The sequence below is a fragment of the Nicotiana tomentosiformis genome, chromosome 2 (genome assembly GCF_000390325.3).
Source record: "Nicotiana tomentosiformis chromosome 2, ASM39032v3, whole genome shotgun sequence".
Classification (NCBI taxonomy): domain Eukaryota; kingdom Viridiplantae; phylum Streptophyta; class Magnoliopsida; order Solanales; family Solanaceae; genus Nicotiana; species Nicotiana tomentosiformis.
Window position 1 is genome coordinate 85,985,446 of NC_090813.1, and position 24,726 is coordinate 86,010,171.

At 37.8% G+C, this 24,726-nt stretch overlaps 1 protein-coding gene across 1 annotated transcript; it reads left to right on the forward strand.

Annotated features, from left to right (window-relative positions):
- The first annotated feature begins 24,126 nt into the window (after positions 1-24,126).
- LOC104106707 (STS14 protein-like) lies at positions 24,127-24,630 on the forward strand. Its single transcript, XM_018774318.3, has one exon. The coding sequence runs from the start codon at positions 24,127-24,129 to the stop codon at positions 24,628-24,630; it is 504 nt and encodes a 167-aa protein (XP_018629834.1).
- The last annotated feature ends 96 nt before the right edge of the window (positions 24,631-24,726 follow it).

Here is a 24,726-nt window from a genome sequence, read left to right on the forward strand (position 1 = left end):
ATTCTCTGCTTGCTATTTCAAGCATGCTGAGGTGATTGGAAATTATTTTTTAAAATGTGTAACGACCCAACCAGTTGCTTCGACTTTTAGAAATCCATTCCCTAAAATAAAACTCCCCGAACATACTTTTATTAATTTATGACTCGCGAGGATGGTTGGTTCCGGATTTGGAAGTGTTTGAGTTTAAATCGGAACACTTGGTTCCTTAAGTTAACTTTAAATGGACAAGTTTGACTTCAGTCAATATTTTGAGAAAACGACCTCGGAATCAGGATTTGACGGTTCCAATAGGTTCGTATGATGATTTCGAACTTGCGCGTATGTTCGAATCGAGTTTTAGATAACCCGGGAGCGTTTTGGCACTTAATAGTGAAAATTAACTATTTGAAGGTTTAAAATTTTTTAAATTTGGTTTGGAGTAGGATTTTGAGTAATTGAAATTCGTTTGGAATTCCGAGTTTGGGAATAGTTCCGTATATTGATTTAAGACTTGCACGCAAATTCTCGTGTCATTCCGAGTAGTTTAAGTATATTTCGCCGCATTGGGAGTAAATTAAAGAACTTGAAATTCTTAAGTTTGAATCAATTTGGTTTAGGGTATGATTCTTAGATTTGATGTTGTTTTACGCGTTCCGAGAGTTTGAGCGAATCCGTTTTATGATTTCAAACCTGTTGATATGTTCGGGCGGGACCCCGGGTGTCCCGAGTGTTAACCGGACAAGGCTCGGACCAATTTTGGAAAATTGAGCAAGGACTGAAGCTCCCAGTTACTGTCATAATCGCACATGCGCTTGGACAGCCGCAGGTGCGAGCCACCAATCGCAGGTGCGAACGAGAGAAGCCTTCCCAGCCATCGCAGATGCGAAGCATTTGGCGCACCTGCGAACGAGCAAGTGCGATGGCCTTGTGCGCAGAAGCGGAAAAATGCGCAGGTGCGAAGGGATGGGCGCACCTGCGCTTGCGCAGAAGCGAGCATTTCTTTCGCAGGTGTGGAACCAGAAAATCAAAGAGGTAAGTTAATTCTATACCCTTTGAGTTGAATACATAGATTATAAGTAGATTATAACTAGTAAATCTTAGAAATCAAAGAGTTAGATGAAAAATCAAGATTTTTATAAAAATAAGATTTTGACCACGAAAATAGTTATGGAATTGGGTAGAAATTATATATTCAAGTTCTTGAGATTTTGGGTAACATTTTCATCCGAAAATTTCTAGAATCCGAGCATGTGGGCCCAGGGTGAATTTTAAAAATTTTATCATTTTGTATAAGGTAATTTATTTAATAGATAAATTTTGAATCATTTAGCATATATTAATTATTTTGTATAATATTTGGATAGTTTCGAATTTTTTTGCGTCGAATCGAGAATTCAACGCGACGTGGTAATCGAAAAGTGGACTTTGAGACGAGGTAAGTCTCTTGTCTAATCTTGTGAGGGAAAAATTACCCCATAGGGATTAAATTAAATAATTGTTGCTAATTGCGGGGGCTACGTACGCACGAAGTGATGAGAGTCCGTGCGTAGCTACTATTAATGCTAAAGTTCGGGTAGTTTAGGACTCAAAGCATGGATTACTTGTGTAAATTACATTCTTTATTTAATTAATATTAATTGATATGTATATATGAATATATTGTGAATTTTTAGATAAAGATATTAAAGGGTGGGAATCTCATATATTTGATTTTCTGTTTAAATTAATTAATTATCAAAATAAATTATTCTTCCTCCCGAATTTATCTTATAATAAATATACTCTCCTTCCGGAGGTATATAAGAAAATATCCTCCTTTCTTGTGGAGCGGGCCGAACGCCTCGGCAGGATAGATGCATCTATGGATCGCGCTGCACGTCCCTCGGCAGTGTACACGACACTCTGGATCGGGCCGTACATCCTCTGCAGAAATCGTGCTTAATAATAAGAATTACACGATACTTTAATAATTTATTTCAGCTTGCGAAGCTAATTGATAAATTAGAAAATCCTTGGAATTTAATGAATTATTATTCTTGCTTGTTAAGTAATTAATTGTTATTCCTGTAAATGAGATTTAATTGATAAATTAAAAATTTATTGAAATTGAATTGCATCTTGTAAAGCTATTTGATAAATTGGAAATTTTATTGAAATTGCATGATTTAAAATAAATAAATTAGAAAAATTATTGCATTTGAAGGATTGTTATTATTTCTACTAAATGAATAAAATTATTGTTAACTCTGTGAACCATGCTGATTTGAATAATTATAATTTATTTTAATTATTATTATTGACCCATAGTGAGTGTCAAAGTCGGCTATCTCGTCTCTACCACTTCGAGATTAGGCTTGATACTTACTGGGTACACGTTATTTTCGTACTCATACTGCACTTGTGACACCAGATTTTGGGAATGGTTGTGAATTGTTTAGAAATTTAGTTGCTAAACATATTTATCATTTACTCTATGAGTTTTATCTTTACAATTTCATTGAAGAAATTTTTATTTCAAAAATACTAAAATGGGTAATTAAGCTAATTGATTATGGTTGGCTTGTCTGATAGTGGTGTCCGGCGCCATCACAGCCTTTAATTGGATTTTGGGTCGTGACAACATGGTATCGGATCACTAGATTCACTTAGGTCTCACGAGTCATGAGCGAGTCTAGTAGAGTCTTGCGGATCGGTACGGAGACGTCTGTGCTTATCTTCGAGAGGCTACAAGGCTGTTAGGTATACTTTCCTTTTTGATTCCTATCGTGTGATTCGATTCCTTTAAGGATGATGCCTACATTTTCTTCCTATTCAATCTTATGCGAAGTGAAGCGCTTATTATAAATTGGGGATCGAGGAAATTTTTAATGGTACTACAGATGTAGTTCGGGATGCTTCTCCCTATGTAATTAATTGGGCTATTGTCATCGCCTTGCGGAAGGCCACTCTATCGTTTCAAGTTAAGAATCAATACTACCTAAGGTTTTGAAATTTGGCATTAATTGTTACGACGATTCGTGTGTTGTTATCGCACAGTGTTTATGTAATGGTAGAATGCATGTCTATGTATCAGGGCAGTAAAACGACTTGAAAGAAGGTTTTCTCAGTACATGATTCAGAGGTTCCATGTTTTAATTCCAGCGGAGAAAAGACAATCGGACTATGAATGTTCATGTTTGGGGTTGATGGAGTAACGAAGCTTGATAATTTCGAGTATGGTAGGGTTCTCAATTTTGATGTGGTGCCATCGCCTTGTAAAATGCGTTAAGGTTCGCCAGTGTTATGGTTTTCTTCAACTCGCCTTCACGACGGGGTGTTAGGAATTTGTATAGGGGAAACAGTAGTTAGAGATCACGGTGTGCAGTGATTCAGGATCAAAGTAACGTTTCTAGTGTTGATGTCTCAAAAAGGATGATCGTCAGAAAGGTTTAAAACTAGTAACGAGTTATTGGTTCAAGTGCAATAGAGACGGATTTTGAGTTAAAACAACAACTGGGCAGTGAAGGATGAGGAAGGACATGTGGTAGGATCCTTGCAGTGGTTAGGCTCCGAAAAGGCCAAATGTAAGAAAACAGAAGCAGAGTAGTTGCTTAAAGGAGATGGTTGACCAAAGTGGGAGAGTGCCAAGGTAGCACATGGGTTACGTGGTAGGATGATTACATGTCTTGAGGAACGTTTGGAGTGATTTGGGATGTAGAATGGACAATGACTAGGTCTACGGACTTAAGTTGTAATATTAGCTGCTATATTGAGGAAGATTGGATACAACATGAGGGAGTTGCTTGATATGAAGGAGGATACAACATGACTTTAGATTGGAAGGTATTGTCGCACCTCTAGTTGACGTCCATGAGGAGTGAACGGACTGGTGCAGCTGGCGAATGGGCCTCGACTCAGGATGATCTACTGATTTTGTAGTATTTGCATCCAGTGCAGTGACGTTGGAATATGTCGGCATGTAATTTCCACGGGTGGGTTATCTCCTGTGAGCAGGTTAGCGGTTGCGTGGTATTGGCGAAGCTTCCGGTAAGAAATTTAATATGTAAATAAGGCTAGTGGTTCGGAGTATTTATTAAAGGTTAATAGAAGGATTTCGAGAAAATTTGGCGAGTTGCGTATGCAGGATCATGTCAACAATGAATAAAGAATCTCGATGGATTCCAACAATTTTGTAATTGTAGCTTCAAGCTAAGTGGGAGAGCCCCAACGTCTATGATTGGATTGCGTAGTGTCAACTTGTGCGGTTTCTGGTTATCGGTGCATTGGTGGGTCATTGCAACTAAGGGAAAAAAATATCAGTGGTAATTTGAGCAAAGTATTTGGGGAATGTGTGCCATATTTGGCCTTATCAATTCATATTCAGGTTTTGGAAGACTTAGAGTTTATGCTTCGTGAGATGTAATGCACAGGAAAGTGAAATAGTCAGATGTTTCCTTGATAAAGTGTCCATGTGCTAGCAGGGACTTGGAATTGATCATGTTTGGGAACAAGTCAGAGCAAGTGACTCTCAATAACGGTCCTAGTGGATTCAACAATTTAAAGTATGGTATCTAAGGATCTCGAGCCTATAGTATGGTTGAGTATCGAGCTTTTGCAACAGATTATGAAACGGGGCTTGGAGTACTCTATGTTATCTTCAAGTTGTGGTGTAGCAATAGAGAAACGAAAGAAAATAACTTCGGATTCATAAAAGAAGTATCAGAATGGGCGTACCGATTGAAGATGTGAAAGTTGAGGATTCAAGAATTCGGTTCGGTGTTGACAAGGATGTCATGAGCTCGTATGAGCAGGAAAAGGATTTAGATGTTTAAAGTACGATAGTATTGTTTTCGGCATCATCTAAGGACGATGTCAGGTGTAATAGACCTTGTGTATTGATTTGTGGATTCTTGATATGCTTTACAACATTAGTGTAACCGGTAGCATAGATGTGCAGACTTGTTACCTGGTGTGGAAGGTCGAGGGAGCGTGTCTCACGGAAAGATTGTGTAAGAGTGACATGTAGTCACTTGATTGAGTGAAGATTGAAACCAAGTATGAGGATTGTGGTAGTATCGTTGATTTGAGAATTTATGCCTGGAGGGCACTCGGTTCATTTGGTTGTGGACTGTGGAAGTTTGTTCCGATTATGACGGCTATTCTTGTGTGTTATGGGAAAAAGGGTTATTATGGATCCTTGAAAGGTTATTTGCCTAGTACGACGCGATCAGAATCGGCTAAAGGTCTGTGGATGGATTTAAATATGAATACGGGCTCTATATCAGGTCGGATATGTTCATTTAGCATAGCGCTCCTTATGGAGGATTATTCGGACGTTGGATGTCGTTTCGTCATCGGTTATTTCATGTAATACTATATTGTGTCATGTGAGTTATGAAATGGCTTGATAAATTTCTTATGTGTTGAGGTTCCGCGTAGCGATGGTGTTTTGTGAGCAGGATGGCTCTCGAGATTCAGATCATTTATCGCACCATAGTTGTGCTTGAGTTTTGTAGCGTATGGCACTGTCGGTCCTTCCAAGGATGTTATTATGCACTTAGCGTGCTTGTGTCCGATGTTCGGATATTTTATAAGTAATGAGCATTCTAGCTCGGTAAGTATTTTGTTTTTTATATAGATTCTTTTGTGCGGATCGGGTTGCACGCAATAACAGTGTAATGTTGAGAACAATTCCCTATATTCTATTTTGTGTGTTTTTGTGTTCCATTTTTCTAAGGAAGGTTCATGACACCTTTTTAGTTGTTTAATTAGTCATGTGGGTTGAGTAATCCTTTCCATAGTCTATTTTTCTTATGTATCGCAATCGAGTCTGTAGCTTATTAGCTCATTATGGCGTCATAGGAGACTTTTTGTCAGGTCTAAGGTGGATTATGCCTGAGCAGCTTATACTAAGTAAGACGAGGTTATTGGATCCGGGATCAGTACGATCGGATTATATGAAGTATAATAAAGAGCAAATACCATTATTTGGTCCATACTGAGGCAATGGTTCTTGTCAGAAGGAGAAACTCAAAAATTTGTTGACTCAGCAGTTGGTTATGAATTTCTACATATTTCTTCCATCGTGGAAGCAGTTCAAGAGTTGGAACAGGACTTATATGTATCATGAGGTGTGTTGTGAATATCAGATTCGTGAAATTTTGGCTATTGCTATCGGAGAATGTTATTATAGTCATGTGAATGATGCGTTGCATGGTCTAAATTCAACAAAGGTATGCAATCCTGTATTGGTGCATCATGTAGTGATTGATACGACATTCATAGGTTGGAAACAAGCATGGTGGAGAATTCTTGAAGTTAGAATTGGGCTCTAAGGCTTATTTGCCTAAATAAAGGGGAGAATTTTCAGATTAGCTCGAGTTAATGTGCTCAACTGGGTATGGTAGCACAGGGTAGGTGCACGAGGTGTTAAACATTAATTTTGGATAACTCTGGAACACACCTTAGCAAGTTCGAGGACGAATGTATATTTAAGTGGGAGAGAATGTAACGACCCAACCGGTCATTTTGACTTTTAGAAACTTGTTCCCTAAAATAAAACTCCTCGGACATGCTTTTATTAATTTATGACTCGCGGGGATGGTTGGTTCGATATTTGGAAGTGTTTGGGTTGAAATCAGAATACTTGGTTCCTTAAGTTAACTTTAAATGGACAAGTTTGACTTCAGTCAACATTTTGAGAAAACGACCTCAGAATCGGAATTTCACGTATCCAATAGGTTCGTATGATAATTTCGGACTTGGGCGTATGTTCGAATCGGGTTTTGGATAACCCGAGAGCGTTTTGGTGCTTAATAGTGAAAATTAACTATTTGAAGGTTTAAAATTCTTTAAATTTGGTTTGGAGTAGGATTTTGAGTAATTGAAGTCCGTTTGGAATTCCGAGTTAGGGAATAGTTCCGTATATTGATTTAAGACTTGCACGCAAATTCTCGTGTCATTCCGAGTAGTTTAAGTATATTTCAGCGCATTAGAAGTAAATTAAATAACTTAAAATTCTTAAGTTTGAATCAATTTGGTTTAGGGTATGATTCTTAGATTTGATATTGTTTTACGCATTCCGAGAGTTCGAGCGGGTCCGTTTTATGATTTCAAACCTGTTGGTATGTTCGGGCGGGGCCCCAGGGATCCCGAGTGTTAACCGGACGAGGCTTAGACCAATTTTGGGAAATTGAGCAAGGACTGAAGCTCCCAGGTACTGTCATAATCGCACCTGTGCTTGGACAGCCGCAGGTGCGAGCTCGCAGGTGCGAACGAGAGAAGCCTGCCCAGCCATCGCAGATGCGAAGCAATTGGCGCACCTGCGAACGCACAGGTGCGATGGCCTTGTGCGCAGAAGCGAAAAAATGTTCAGGTGCAAAGGGATGGGCGCACCTGCGCTTGCGCAGAAGCGAGCATTTATTCTGCAGGTGCGGAACCAGGAAAAGAAGGCAAAATGCGCACCTACAAGGAATTTTTGCAGGTGCAAAAGCCGCATGTGCGGTACTCCTTCCGCAGCTGCGAAAAACCTGTCTGGGCAGAACTTAAAAACGGACGAAAACTCAGTGCATTTCTTTCTATTTTTCATCCATTGTTGGGCGATTTCAGAGCTCTTTGTGAGGAGTTTCAACTATCAACTTGGAGGTAAGTTAATTCTATACCCTTTGAGTTAAATACATAGATTATAAGTAGATTATAACTAGTAAATCTTAGAAATCAAAGAGTTAGATGAAAAACCTAGATTTTTATAAAAATGAGATTTTGACCACGAAAATAGTTATGGAATCGGGTAGAAATTATATATTCAAGTTCTTGAGATTATGGATAACGTTTTCATCCGAGCACGTGGGCCGGAGGTAAATTTTAGGAATTTTACTATTTTGTATAAGGTAATTTATTTAATAGATAAATTTCGAATCATTTAGCATATATTAATTATTTTGTATAATATTTGTATAGTTTCGGATTTTTCGGCGAATAATTGTTGCTAATTGCGGGGGCTACATACGCACGAGGTGATGAGAGTCCGTGCGTAGCTACTATTAATGGTAAAGTCCGGGTAGTTTAGGACTCAAAGCATGGATTACTTGTGTAAATTGCATTCTTTGTTTAATTAATATTAATTGATATGTATATATGATTATATTTTGAATTGTTAGATAAAGATATTAAAGGATGAGAATCTCATATATTTGATTTTCTGTTTAAATTAATTAATTATCAAAAAAAATTTTCTTCCTCCCGAATTTATCCTATAATAAATATACTCTCCTTCCGGAGGTACATAAGAAAATGTCGTCCTTTCTTGTGGAGCGGGCCGAACGCCTCGGCAGGATAGATGCATCTATGGATCGCGTTGCACGTCTCTCGGCAGTGTACACGACACTCTGGATCGGGTCGTACGTCCTCGGCAGAAATCGTGCTTAATAATAATAATTACATGATACTTTAATAATTTATTTCAGCTTGCGAAGCTAATTGATAAATTGGAAAATCCTTAAAATTTAATGATTTATTATTCTTGCTTGTTAAGGAATTAATTGTTATTCCTGTAAATGAGATTTAATTGATAAATTGAAAATTTATTGAAATTGAATTGCAGCTTGTAAAGCTATTTGATAAATTGGAAGTTTTATTGAAATTGCATGATTTAAAATAAATAAATTAGAAAAATTATTGCATTTGAAGGATTGTTATTATTTCTGCTAAATGAATAAAATTATTGTTAACTCTGTGAACCATGCTGATTTGAATAATTACAATTTATTCCAATTATTATTATTGACCCATAGTGAGTGTCAAAGTCGGCTATCTCGTCTCTAACACTTCGAGATGAGGCTTGATACTTATCGGGTACATGTTGTTTTCGTACTCATACTGCACTTGTGACATCGGATTTTGGGAATGGTTGTGAGTTGTTTAAAATTTTAGTTGCTAAACATATTTATCATTTACTCTATGAGTTTTATCTTTACAATTTCATTGAAGAAATTTTTATTTCAAAAATACTAAAATGGGTAATTAAGTTAATTGATTATGGTTGGCTTGCCTGACAGTGGTGTCCGATGCCATCACGGTCTTTAATTGGATTTTGGGTCGTTACAAAATGCTTTTCCATTTTGACATACTAATTTAATTATCTGAATACCAATAAATTGTCTGCTAAATTTGTTTGATGACTCGAATACTAATAGCCAAAAAAGATACTATTTATCAAAATGAATATTAGTACATTAAACCATATAATTAAGAAGAATTTTCAGAAACCACTATTGTTTAGTAGCTACTAACTTCCTATAGCTATCATATATATAATTACTTCCTATAACTACTACTCAATTGTTAGAGTAGTGTATTCGCGTTACTGTATTCTTGAATACAACAGCAAAAAGCGCCTAAAAAGAAGGGCAGACCAGTTGTACGCGCATGTATTCACATGTATCCGCGCCATGCATTCATGAATACAGTAACAAAAAGTGCCTAAAATCAGAGTAGTCCAGCTATACGTGCATGTATTCATATGTATTCGCGCTGCTGTATTCAAGAATACAGCAGCAAAAAGCACCTAAAATCACGTTTGTCCAGTTGTACGTGCATGTATTCATATGTATTCACGCCATATATTCATGAATACAGTAGCGACAATCACCTTAAAAATAGGTATGTCCAACTATCTAATAACGTAAATAATATCAATTAGTGTGATACACTCCTAATATAACTCAACAAAATCAATTCTAACATGACTCATTATCAACGCAATTAATTAGAATGATTTTTCAGTTGTATATAACTTTTGTATTTAGTGTGTTTCAATATATTTTTTACTATTGCATTCATTAGATTCAATGTATGTATTTACTGTATTCGCTATTTTATATTTAGTGTATTCAAATGTATTTGTATTAACAGTATTTTAGTTATTCCTAATACATGTTATTACTGATGTATTCAGTATATTTCATTGGTTGTATTTACTGTATTTTTATTTGTATTCAGTGTATTTTACTGTATTTAATTATATTTTAAAATTAAATGTATTTTCTCATGACCCGACGGTCGTTTTGAGCTCTAGCGCGTCGTTCGGTAGTTTGAGGCCTTGAGTAGCTTCACTTCAGGTATTATGACTTGTATGCGTGGTCAGAATCGAATTTCGGGAGGTTTGGAGCTGATTCGGGAAGAAAATTCTAAATTCAGAAGCTTTAAGTTGGATTTTAAGGTTTGGATTTTTAGTAAACGACCTCAGAATCAGGAATTTAAGGTTCCAATAGGTTTGTATGATGATTTCAGACTTGGGCGTATGTTCGGGTCGAGTATCGGGTAGCTCGGGAGTATTTCGGCACTTATCACTAAAGGTTAGTATTTTAAAGGCTTAATAATTTTCTAAGTTTGTGTTGAAGTGAATTTTTATGTTATCGATGTCCGTTTGGGATTTTAAGCCTGGGAATAGTTCCGTATGGTAATTTTGGCCTTAGGAGCATATCCTGATGTTGATTTGAAGGTCCTTAGGTCATTTCGATGTCAATTGGCGAAAGTTGGAAATTTGGTGATTTTTGGGAAGCTTGACCGATAATGGACTTTTTGATATCGGGGTCGGATTCCGGAAGTAGGAGTACGTCCACAATATCAACTATGACTTGTGTGCAAAATTTGAGGTCAATCAGACTTGATTTGATACGTTTTGGCATAAGATATAGAATGTGGAAATTTGAAAGTTTATAAGTTTGATTCGAGGCGCGGTTCATGATTTTGAAGTTATTTGAAGTGATTTGAAGGTTCGACTAAGTTTGTGTGGTATTTTGGGACGTGTTGGTATATTTAGTAAAGGCTCGAGTGGCTCGGGTGAGTTCGGACAGGGTTCGGATCGATTGGAGTCTTGTTGAAGTTGCTGGAAGTTTGTGTTGTTGGTGTAACCGCTTCTGCGGAAGATTCATCGCAGAAGTGGCCTCGCAGAAGCGGCTAGAGGGGAGCTGGGTTAGAGGCGCAATTGCGAGGTTTTGGCCGTACCTGCGAGACCGCAGAAGCATATTTTTGATTGTAGGTGCGACTCCGCATAAGCGGAATTTGTGGCCACACCTGCGGAACCGCAGAAGCGGCCAAGTGACCACAGGTACGGTGATCACTGGGCAGAAGGTTTGCTTAAGTACGGGATTTTGGCCCATTGGCTCTCATTTCCACTTGGTTGAGGCGATTCTTGGAGAGCTTCAAGGAGGGATTTTCATCAAGTAACACGAGGTAAGAGATTCCCACCTATTGTAAGTTAAATACTTGGTTTATATATGGATTTAAATATGGAAATTGGTAGGAAATTGGTAGGAATTTGGGATTTTGAAGAAAAACCTAGAAATTGATATTTTTGGATTTTTACCACGAAATTGGACATAGAATTTGGAATAAATGATATATTTTAGTTCATGGTGTTATGGATAAAGCTTATCTTCGAAAGATTTTGGAATCCGGGCACGTGGGCACGAGGGTGGATTTTATCGATTTTTCAAGCGGAATTGGAAATTATTTAAATTGATTAGTTATGGGTATTAGAACAAATATTGATTTATTTGCACATTGTTTGCAAAGCTTGGGATCGACAGGAATCGGTTTGTGGTGTCAGAGTGGCATTGGAGTCGGCTATGGAACTTCAAAGCAAGGTAAGTCTCTTGTCTAACCTTATAAGGGGGAATTTATCCCATAGGCGATTTAAATAAATATTTGCTACTAATTGCGGGGACTTACGGTGAGCTGCATCCCATGTTACGAATCCGCAGCATACAGAGTCTCCATCAAAGTTATTTATATACTTCTGTCTAATTTGTATTCCAGACAAATGTTGCATTTATCATTTTTTTCCTAGTTGATGCCCATGCACTTGTGACACCGGGTTTTGGGGGTTCCTACTGGATGTTTAGTATGGTAGTTCACGCAATTTATGTTGTTTCACCATATAAATTCTATTTCATACTATTTAATTAATGGAAATTATGATTTTAAAAGTAATAGAAATGAGTAATTATTTTAGTAAATTACTATTGGCTTGCCTGACGGCGGCATTAGGCGCCGTCATGATCTATAGTGAATTTTGGGTCATGACAACATGGTATCAGAGCACTAGGTTCGTGTAGGTCTCACGAGTCATGAGCAAGTCTAGTAGAGTCTTGTGGATCGGTACAGAGACGTCTGTACTTATCTTCGAGAGGCTACAGGGCTGTTAAGAGCACTTCCCTTGTTGATTCCTTATCGTGCAGTTTGATTCCATTGAGGCTTGTGTCTTTATTTCCTTCCTACTCATTCTTACGCGACGTGAAGCGCTAGTTATCAATTGGCATTGAGGAGTTGTAGTGGTACTGTAAACATGGTGCAAGATGTTTTCCCTACGTATTCAAGCAGGCTATCTATCGTCGCCTTGCGGAAGGATGTTATGGTGTTTCAACTCAGTATCTATATTTCCTATGGTTTTGAGGTTATGCACAGATTGTTATGATGTTCATGTGTTGTTATCGCATAGTGTTGGTGTAGTTGTAGGGTGCTTGTTTATGTGTCGAGGCAGTGAAAGACTTGAGATGAGGATTTCTCAGCACATGATTTAGAGGTTCGGTGTTTAATTCCAGCAAAGGAAAGGCAATCAGACTATGGATGTTTGGGCTTGGGTCAATGAAGTAACGAGACTTGGTATTTTCGAGCGTGGTGGAATTCTCATTTGTGATGTGGTGTCGTCGTCTTTATTTGAACACATTAGGGCTTGCCGGTGTTATGATCTTCTTTGATTTTGCCTTCAGAGCAGGGTGTTGTGAAATGGTGCTTGAAGGGCGGTTGTCAGAAATAGCGGTGTGCAGCGGTTCATGATCGAATGGATGATTCCAATGTTGATGGCTAGAGGAAGATGATCTACTAGCAGACTTAGAATTGGTAGTAATTTGTTAGTTCAGGTGCTACAGAGATGGATTTCGATTTGATACAACAATTGGGAAATAAGGAATGAGGAAAGATACGTGGGAGGTGTCTTGCGATGGTTAATTTACTAGCAGGTCAAGTATGAGAAGAAGAAGTCGGGAAGTTTCTTAAAGGAGATGGTTTGACCGAAGTGGGAGAGGCAGAGTAGCATATGGATTCGGTGGTAGGATAGCCACGTACCTTGAGAAAGTGTTGAACGGTTTGGAAATCGCAATGGAGGGCGATTTGGTCTATGTATCTTATTTGGGATGATGGTTACTGTACGGAGAAAGGTTTAATGCGGCCGAAGGGGGGTTGCTTGAAATGGAGAGGGGTGTGAAGATTTGATTATCATTTTAGATACGACATGACTTGAGTGTGGATGATATTATTTAACTCTTAGTTGATATTAATGGGGAAGGAACGGACGTATACAACGTTGCGGAAAGAGGTCGGATATGAGATCGTGGCTGATGACTCAGAATGTTCATGAAGAGATTTAACAAAACACTTCAAGAAATTTGGCGGGTTAAAGGTGTGAGATCACAGTAATTGATATTGAGGAATCATTGCGGGCTCTACATCATGTAATGGTAGCTTAAAACTAAATGGGGGAGCCCCACCATCTACGATTTGATCGCGTGGTTGTCTGCTTGTGCAGGTTCTGGCTATCGGTGCATTGGTGAACTATTCATGACCAAGAAAAGAAAATATCAGGAGTAATTTGAGCACGGAACTTGATGAATGTGTGCCAAACTTCGTCTTATTGATTCGGGTGCAAGTTTTGGGAAGACTCAGAGTTTATACTTCTTGTGGGTGTAATGTACAAGGAAAATAATTCAGCTGGTTTCTTCTTTGAGAGGGCATTCATGTGCTTGTAGAGCAATGAAGTTTGGTTATATTCGAGACCGGGTCAGAATGGGTGACTCTTAACAATGGTCCAGTGAGTTCGAGAATTTAAGTCCAGTACCTAAGGTTATCGGGTCCGTTGTATGGTTAAGGATCGAGTTTCTGCAGGGGGTTGTGAACGGGACTTGGAGTATTTTATGTTATCATCGGGTATGCGGTGCGGTATTGGAGGAAAGGAAGAAATAACTTCGTATTTGCAGGAGGTCTTGCGGAACATGTATACCAATTGGAAATGCCATTGTGCGCATAAGGAAGGAATGAGATGAGTTATAAGTATTGAGACAATGTGATCTCGTGATGCGTTCACTCGGTATGAGTGCGGATTTAGTTTGTTATGTTTGAATGGAACTACTAGTATTTCTAAGGCAAGTCAAGAGTGTTTGAAGAAGTTGGGTCGATTAGTAATCGTTGAATCAACATGATTGTAGCAATGATCAGTTCCTTCAGCGTGAAGTTATACATATGGTTTGTGGTTGTACTCGTGGGCTTAACAGCCACCATAACTTGATTGATTCGGGAGGTATTTAATTCAAACGGTCTTGTTGTGTAAACGGATTCCGAAAAAGTTATGGCAGTTTAGATCACGACTTGAGGTTGTTATATCTCCGCGGTTTGGGAATTCAGTTGCGTGTTGCATTAGTTCTTCGGAAATGAGCTAAGTGAAAGGTTTATAGCCAATGGAGTGACTTATTCCACTAGTAGTTCAATGGTTATGGTGAATACGTGTATTATCGCATAGAAACATGATAGGTGCAGTGAGCGGCATGGGAACTAGAAGTTAAAGGTCAAGGTTGGGCTTCGGTGTTGATTAGAATGTCACGAGCTCGGATGAGCAGGTGTTCAGAGTAAGCTGGCATTTTCTTTAGTGTGACCTGAGGACGACGTACTGTGTAAGAGGCCTTGTGTATTGAATTGCAGATTCTTAATTTGATTTACGGAATTTTAACAATGGGTGGTATGGATGTTCGAACTTTTCTATCTGAGCAGAAGGTTGTGGGAGCGTACCCCACGGGGAAATCTGTATAAGTGTGTTATGTTAGTCACTTGATTGCTAAAGATTAAAACCAAGTATGGAGATTTTGGGTACTATTGTTAATGTGGGAGTTTGTTCCGGATTGGGACGGCTGCTTGTGTGTGTCATGAATAGGGCCAATGTGGATCCTTGAAAGGTTGTTAGCCCAGTATGGTATGATCAGAATCGATTTGAGGTCCGTTGGTGGGTCTAATATGAATGTGTGCTCTATGTAAGGTCGGACGTGTTCATTCGTCATAACATTGCTTACGAAGGAGTCGTCAGGCATTGGATGTTATTTTCGCCGTCAGTTATTCCGTGTAGCCTATATTGTGCCACGTGGGTTGTGAGATGTCTTGATTATTCGTACATGTGTTGAGGTCCCGTGTAGCTTGCGGTGTTATATGAGCAGGATAGCTCTCGAGATGTAGGTTATTTATCGCACCTTAATTGTGCTTGAGTTTCGTAGCGTGTGGCGCTATTCGCCTTCTCAGGATTTGTACTATGCATTGGCGTTCCTGTGGTCGATATTCGGGCATTTTATAAGTATAAGCATTATGTCTTGATGCGTGTGTTTTCTTCTTGATTGCTATGTGCGGATCGGGTGACACGCTGCCACGGATATATAATATTTGGATCGGGTTGCACGCCGCAACAGTGAGATGTTGAGCATGGTTCCATATGCTTATTTTGTGTGCTTTGTTTTCATCCCTGAGGTAGGTGCATAGCACCTATTCGGCCGTTTTATTCGTTACGCGGGCTGGGTAATTCCCTGTCAGAGATCGTTCTTCCTTATGAGTTATATTCGAGTTAGTAGCTTGTTGGCATATTGTGGGCATCATATGAGACTTTTGGCAGAGTCTGAGGTGGCTTGTTGCCAGAGCAAGTTGTACTGGGTGAGATGAGGTTATTGGACCTGAAGTTAGTATGATCAGGTTTATATAAGGAACATTAAAAAGAAAATATCGTTATTCATTTCAGAATGAGGTAATGGTTCTTGTCAGGAGGAGAGACTTCATGAATCATTGATTCGGCAGGAGGTTATGAGTTTTCCACATCTCTTTCGTCACGACTGTATCGGGAGGATTGAAATCGGGCTTATATGTGTTATGAGGTGTATTGTGGGCATCGGCTTCGTAAAAATTTCAGCTATTGTGGTTGGGGGATGTTACTATGGGCAACCGACTTATGTGGTGCACGGTGTGATTTCAGCACAGGTGCACAATTATGTTTTAGTACAGTGTGTAGTGATTGATACGGTGTTGGTATGTTAGAATCATGTATTGTAAAGAAATTCGGAGGTTAGAATTTGGTTCTAAGGCTTATTGATTGAATAAAAGAGAGGACCTTCAGTCCGGCTCGAGCTGAGGTGCCAAACTGGGATTGTGATGGCATAGGTAGGTGCACAAGGTGTTAAATAGTAATTTTGGACAACTCCGGAGCAGCTCTTAGCACGTTCGAGGACGAACGTATGTTTAAGTGGGGGAGAATATAAAGATTCGACCGGTCGTTTTGAGCTCTAGCGCGTTGTTCGGCGGTTTGAGGCCTGGAATAGCTTCACTTCAGGTATTATGACTTGTACGCATGGTCAGAATCGAATTTTGGGAGGTTTGGAGTTGATTCGGGAAGAAAATTATAAATTCAGAAGCTTTAAGTTGGAAGAATTGACTAAGGTTTGGATTTTTAGTAAACGGCCTCAGAATCGAAAATTTAAGGTTCCAATATGTTCGTATGATGATTTCGGACTTGGGCGTATATTCGGGTCGAGTATCGGGTGGTCTGGGAGTATTTCAGCACTTATCACGAAAGGTTAGTATTTTGAAGGCTTAATAATTTTCTAAGTTTGGCTTGAAGTAGATTTTTATGTTATCGATGTCCGTTTGGGATTCCGAGCCTGGAAATAGTTTCGTATGGTAATTTTGGTCTTAGGAGCGTGTCCGGATGTTGATTTAGAGGTCCATAAGTCATTTCGACGTAAATTGGCGAAAGTTAAAAATTTGATGATTTTTAGGAAGTTTGACCGATAGTGGACTTTTTGATACCATGGTCGGATTTTGATTCCGAAAGTGGGAGTAGGTCTATAATGTCAATTGTGACTTGTGTGCAAAATTTAAGGTCAATCGGACTTGATTTGATACGTTTCGGCATAAGATATAGAATGTGAAAATTTGAAAGTTTATAAGTTTGATTCGAGGCGCGGTTCATGATTTTGATATTATTTGACGTGATTTGAAAATTTGACTAAGTTCGTGTGGTATTTTGGGACGTGTTGGTATATTTGGTTAAGGCCCCGAATGGCTCGGGTGAGTTCGGATGGGGTTCGGTTCGATTGGAGCATTGTTGAAGTTGCTGGAATTTTCTGTTGCTGGTGTAACCGCTTCTGAGGAAAATTCATCGCAGAAGCGCCCTCGCAGAAACAAGGAAGGGGACCGCAGAAGCAGCTAGAGGGGAGTTAGGTTGGAGGTGCAGGTGCGAGGTTTTGGCCGCACCTGCGAGACCGCAGAAGCGGATTTTTGATCGCAGGTTCGACTCCGCATAAACGGAGCCTGATCCGTAGATGCGGAGGCAAGAGCCCTTAGGAGAAACCGCAGAAGAGGAATTTGTGGCCGCACATGCAGAACCGCAGAAGCGGCCAAGTGACCGCAGGTACGGTGATCGCTGGGCAAAAGGTTTGCTTAAGTACGGGATTTTGGCCCATTTCCTCTCATTTCCATTTGGTTGGGGCGATTCTTAGGGAGCTTCAAGGAGGGATTTTCATCAAGTGACACGAGGTAAGTGATTCTCACCTATTGTAAGTTAAATACATGGTTTATATATGAATTTAAATATGGAAATTGGTTGGAATTTGAGATTTTGAAGAAAAACCTAGAAATTGGTATTTTTGGATTTTTACCATGAAATTGGACATAGAATTTGGAATAAATGATATATTTGAGTTCGTGGTGTTATGGGTAAAGTTTATCTCCGAAAAAATTCGAAATCCGGGCACGTGGGCACGATGGTGGATTTTATCGATTTTTCGAGCAGAGTTGAAAATTGTTTAAAATTATTAATTATGGGTATTAGAACAAATATTGATTTATTGGCACATTATTTGCATAACTTTAGATTGACATACATCGGTTTGTGGTGTTAGAGTGGCAATTGAGCCGACTATGGAACTTCGGAGCGAGGTAAGTCTCTTGTCTAACCTTGCAAGAGGGAATTTACCCCATATGTGATTTAAATAAACATTTGCTACTAATTGCGGGGACTTACGGTGAGCTGCATCCCATGTTACGAATCCGCAGTATACAGAGTCTCCATCAAAGTTACTTACATACTTCTGTCTAATTTGTATTCCAGAAAGATGTTGCATTTATCATATTTTTGTTTCCTAGTTGATGCTCATGCACTTGTGACACCGGATTTTGGGGGTTCCTACTGGATATTTAATATGGTAGTTCACGTAATTTACATTGTTTCACCCTATAAATTCTATTTCATACTATTTAATTAATGGAAATTATGATTTTAAAAGTGATAGAAATGAGTAATTAATTTAGTAAATTATTGTTGGCTTACCTGACAGCGGCGTTAGGCGCCATTACAATCTATAGTAGATTTTGGATCGTGATATATTCTCTGTTTATATTCTGTTCTATTTTAATGTTTGTATTAAGTGTATTTCAATTTTTATATCATGTATTCATGCATACTGTATGTACATTATGCATGAATACAGGTGTATTCAACTGTATTAAAAAAATATAGACCTTCGAAATACATAAACACATGCAAAAAAATATATATTTATACAAAAATACAATGTGTTTGGGTGAATTTGTATAAAATACAATGTATTTGTGTCATTGTATGTGACTAAATAGAAAAGAAGAGAAGAAAGTTTGTCGGAGATGGCGTTTTCCGGCCAAGACTCCTTATATCGCTTCACTACCTCTTCCATTACAATTTACAACACTTCCAATTCGACCGTTTCTTCCTTTTTTCTCTCTTACTTACATGTTTTTGATTTTGAGATTTTTAGCCTTTCTTTCATGATTTGTTTCTCTTTCATGTATCTATGATTCTGTCACGCCCCGAACCTGGGCTTGGATGTAACACGGCACCCGGTGCCTGACTACATGTGACCGAGCGAACTAACTGGCTAGCTGAATCAACATGTGATATCATAACATACTGAATGTGGAAGATAAACTAGCACATGCTGATATACTGAAAGTCTAAATGATATAAATCAAAAAGCGAAAATCCTAATACAATTCTGGAACATATTTGTAGCAAACATTGCTTAACATGAAAAGCCTGCGACTCTGTCTAATTGTTAGTCTAATCTATGAAGCCTCTAATGAAGTACTGAAAACACTAACTATCTAAAAATACTGAAGAGTGTAAGGTAATGATAATGCCCCGAAAGTACTGGGGCTTACCAAATAGCCGGTACGAGAATCCTAGCGCTCTGAATCGTCGACCTGTAAATCATTATCTATATCGTGAGATGCAGACCCCGGGCAAAAAGGGACATCAGTATATTTGAATTGCACTGGTATGTAAAGCAACTAAAATAAAGAACTATAAATGTTGAAACTGATACTGAGATGATAACTGAGAATTGATAATCGATACCTGAAATGGTAATTGTTGAAACTGAAACTGAAATGATAACTGTGATAACTGAACAAAAAAAAAAGAAGTAAGGATATGAATACTTCCTCTTCTGAATGATGAACAACCTGTTTATCTGAATAAATCACGGCCTTGGACCCAATATATATGTGCACAAGCTACGGTCTCAGGCCCAAGTATACGTATACATAACTACGGCCTTAGGCCCCAAAATGCATATAGCATAAGCTACGACCTCAGGCCCAAACATGCTTAAAGCATAAACTACGGCATCAGGCCCAAATATATATAAAGCATAAACTAAGGCCTCAGGCCCAAATACAGGTGTTCAACATTCAGGAATTTAAAATAAAGAATTGAGAATCATACTGCAATACATGATGCTGAAATACTGAATAATATTGAGTTACATGATACTGGAATTCTGAATTGGACTAGACTGAACAAGTATTCATGAACTGATTATGATAACTGAAGCTTCAAATATTTATAACATGCTGAGTAATCTTGACAGAGACTCATGAGAATCAATCACAAGTCTATATTGGTTACGCACTGAGCTCACAACGTTCGGAATGAAAGTCATGAATGAATTACAAAGCTAGAGAATAGAAGTTCTACGACTATTCAAGGAACTAAGCTTAACTATATTTTTTAGGCCATTAGTAACATTGAATAAGAGACGTAGTATAGGGAGAATCATTAATATTTCCAAATATAGAGAGTTAGCCTCACATACCTTAACTTCTTGCTCTTGAACGTAGTACATCATTTGCTAACCCTTTCAACTTTAATCTATACCAATACAAGTCAAAAGGGTTCCATATTAGCAATAATACTCATGCTTAGGTCACTTAGGCATTTTCTCAAACACTTGATAGGCATAAAGCTTCATAGCCCTTATTAATGGTGTTTTTACACCCAACAACCCATTATCTTGCTCATAGATAAATTTTGAAATCTCAATTTGCTATAATCAATACCATTCTTCATCACCCATAAGATAAACAACACTCTTAATAACTAATTAACAATCAACAACCCAAACCTATCATCATTCATACTTTTTTATCAAACTCATAAACTCTAATCTCATGAACATAGAGTCTATAATTATTAATCAAATACTATAATCAAGTAGAAGGTGAAAATATTACCGTTTTGACGTTCAATCCTCTTGAATTCGAATTATAGGGTTTCGTCTCTCAAAACTGATGTCCCAATCGAATATCTATTGATTTGAAGGGTTTACCCATGTTAATAAGGTGTTGGGGAGTTGAAATCAACTTAGAATCATTATTAGAACTCACCTTGGATGAGGAGGGACCTTGGAGGAAGTTAGGTTCTTGAGAGCTTCCCTTTCTAGAGCAAGTTTTTATGTTTTGGTATGTGGGGGACGAAGTAGGACTTTAAAAATGACCCCCGGGTGCGCTCCCATGCACCTGGATGCGCAGTAGGGCAGTATCAGTGCCACAAGAGTGCGGCCGTGCATGGGACCATCTTTGCGCGCACCTAGGGGCACATACTGCGTATTGTCCAGTAAAACACACATAACGTTTTGCACAGAGATCCGTTCGGGATCCACAATGTATCGTTAGAAAGATATTTCCAAGGGCTACAACTTTCGTGTTTTGTGTGTTCCCAAATTCCTTACCTATTTTGCGCGAAGTATTGATGGAAGACGGATTTTTCATAATTTAGTCGATTTTATCGGATCTTATGCTCCTCACTCTCCGTTTTGATTCCAAAATAACTATTTCCACCCACACTCATCCCGATAGGACTTCATATGTCTAAAATATCAAATTAATACTCATTTAACATATCCACACCTAGTCCGAATGTACGAAGTGGTACAGATTTGGCCTATTTTGCTCGAAGTGAGAGAGAAGAAATAGGGAGAGAAAGAAGAAAAATTCTGAGAGAGAATCGTGTGTTAATTGAAAAAAAGAAAAAGGAAAAACATAAATAGCGTATTTCATACCTCAATAATAATATATATCATAAATACTTATTTTGTTATAAAATATAAAAGGTAGTTATAGAAAATAATATTTTAAAATAATTTTGGTTTATAATAAATAGGATGTATAGTAAAATTTCCTATAATTAAACTTGTTCATGTTCCCGTTAAAATCAATCTTGCTCCAAGTCTTGTGTTCTGTGAAAAAAGCTCTGGCCTTGTGCCTTCTGCCCTTCTCTCATCAGCTAGCCACACAACAGCAGCAATTGCACCAGTGTTTCCACTGTTGGTTTAGGCCCAAAGTCTATTTCTTAAATGCTGGGCCTTAAGAATTGGATTGTCCAACGTAACAAGAGAGCATGAGGTACACAAATAGCCCTTAAAGTAGATATTTAAAATTTTATATCCTCGCTTGCCCCATGGTCAAAACTTTAAACTTAATACGTATTGCCCTCACTTGACTCATGGACAATATTTTTAACTTTTGACCGATGGAGAAAGCGTGGATTAGAAATTAAAGACCATCCAAAAAAGTGTTATATTTATGTAATTTTTTGCTGAGTCAGAAGCACGAATGGTCAAACATGTTTTGTTGGAAAACATAATACAATTATATTTTGAAAAAAAGAAAATCTCCGAGAAAACCCAGAGAATTCTTCCAAAACCAAATATAAACACTCATAAAAGAATAAAATTGAAATTAAATCAAAACAAAAACAGAACAATATTCTTATCCAAACACGTTAAGATGCAAAGGGTCTCAGAAATCTCCTCCAACCTCTGTATTTTCACTAAGTTTCGATGACTTTGAGTTTCTCTTTAAATGATGACCAGTAGTAAATGAGTAAGTATTTATGATTCGGTTTGGGTTTTTTTTTTTTTTAAATGAGTAGTATTTATGATTCGGTTTGGGTTGTTTTTTTTTATAAAAAAAAAACCAAATAAGTCTCTATTTTTCTATTATTGGAATCAAACCAATCTAATTAAATTAATTTTTTATCGATTTTGTTAGCTTTTTTTTTTTTTTTTTTGTTGGGTTTTCTATAAATATGTGAAATACACTATACGTCATGCACATGTTCTACCGACTATATTCTAGCATAACACTTCCAAGTCAATTACTCTTTATGAATAGTTGTCATTTACCAATATATTTTGATGATAATTGAACAAAATAGTGATGAATAATTTAAGCACTCAATTAATGACAAGTTATTTTTAACATGAAATAGATTATTGAACTTAACAAAATAAAAACTACAAATCAAACTAGAAAGTAAAGGCAAAGAACTAAATTACTATAAAGGCAAAGAACTAGATTACAAACCAATTGTGTAAAAGATTAATATGTACTGTAAGATTTTATGAATTTTATATAGAAGTGTATACATATGTGTGTAACTATAATTTTAAATAGGTATTTTTATAATCGGTTTGATTCGATTTTTTTGGTTAGTTTTTCTTAAAATCTAAACCAAACCAAATATTGTCGGTTTTTAAAATTAAAAATTAAGATTAAATCAAACCAAAAAAAGTCGATTTTTTTCTTGGGTTTGAATCAGTTTTTGGTTTGGTTTGCTTTTTCGTTCACGTGAACACCCTAGTAGTAAATAAGCAGCATGGGCATGAGAATAATAGCCCGTTTGGCCAATCTGTAAAAATCAGCTTATTTTGAGAAGTGCTTTTTCTTAAAAGTACTCTTGGTAGAAGCAGTTTATGTTTGGCTAGTTAATTTCAAAAGCACTTCTGAGCAACAATTAGTGTTTGGCCAAACTTTTAAAAACTGCTTCTAAGAGTATTTTCCTCAAAAGTACTTCTCAAAAAAATTCTTTTGGAAAGAAACTATTTTTTTTTGATTCTCCTCAAAAATACTTTTTTTTCTTCCAAAAGTTTGACCAAACATTTCAACTTTGAAAAAGAAAGTACTTTTTTTTAGGATTGGAAAAACTTGGCCAACCATACTAAAAATAGGGGACAACTTCTTTTCGCCATCAAATGATTTCAGGTATTCAGATATGTTGTCTAGTTTGGTGTGCTGAACGGATGGTTAATAAGAGAAGCATGTCACATGGCTGAGTTGATTTCACCCCTCCGTTAACAGAAGCAATGTCATTTCTCTTTGTGTTTCTTCTATTCTATTCACAGCGCGTAACAAGTTAGCATATCAGCAGGTAGTTACGCACAAAAATACATACAACTGAAATGAGTTAATTGGTATTTTGCAGACAAGAAAGAGTTACTTTAGTTATTGAGCTGGTAGATGGTTCCATATTGGTTGAGGGAATGAACTGCCGTCTCATCTTGGACAACACTTACCTCATAAGCTAGTTTTTAAGGTATAGTTAGGATCAAAATTAATATTTACTTGGTATCATAGTCAAACTCATCTCTATTCTTGTATTTCCCCCCATGTTATGTTACGCATGTTCTAGTTGTCAGGCCTAGCGTGTGTGGTGTTAGAGTGTCGCAATCAACTCTATGCTCCAGTTTCTAGGCGTGAGCGTGGGCGGTGTTAGTGTCCCGCATTAGCTAAGGAATGCACTATTTATCTCCTTATATACTCTTGGAAAATCATTATCAAGTTAAATATTCAATTGGTATGATTGACCGTAGAAAAGGAAAATGAAAGTATTTTTTAGTAAATGGTGATGTAAATATGTGTAACTAACTAGTGACATTGTACTTATATAAAGCAGCTCACTGACTATCCCGTGTTCAAAGTAGAAACACAATGACCAAGCTCTTCTTACTCACATTACTCTTCCAATCACTCATTGCTGTCTCTGAACATCACGGGTCAGGGCAGAGCGTTGCACCACCAATTGCAGGTGGCACAACTCCCGCTGCCCCATCCAGTGCCGCCCAAGAGTTCTTAGATGCGCACAACAAGGTAAGAGCTGAGGTCGGAGTTGGCCCTCTGAAATGGAGCATCATGCTCGCCAATGCCACCAGCATTATTACGCGCTATCAGAGGGACAAGCGTAGCTGCAGCTTTGCAAACTTAAGCAGCATCAACTATGGCCAACTTCAACTCCTGTTTAGAGGATTGATTGCAATACCACCACAAGTAGCTGTGGATATCTGGGTTGCTGAAAAGAAGTTTTACAATTATGCTAACAACTCTTGCATACTGGGCCACGAATGCTTCTCTTACACCCAAGTGGTCTGGAAAAACTCGCTGGAACTTGGTTTGGTTGTGCTCAAGCTACTTGCTCCAACAACCACACTATTCTAACCATATGTTTCTATAATCCACCTGGGTAATTGGAGAGAAACCTTACTAATCTATCCACTTTTCTAATCTACAATTTTATGCAGAATCCAAAACTAT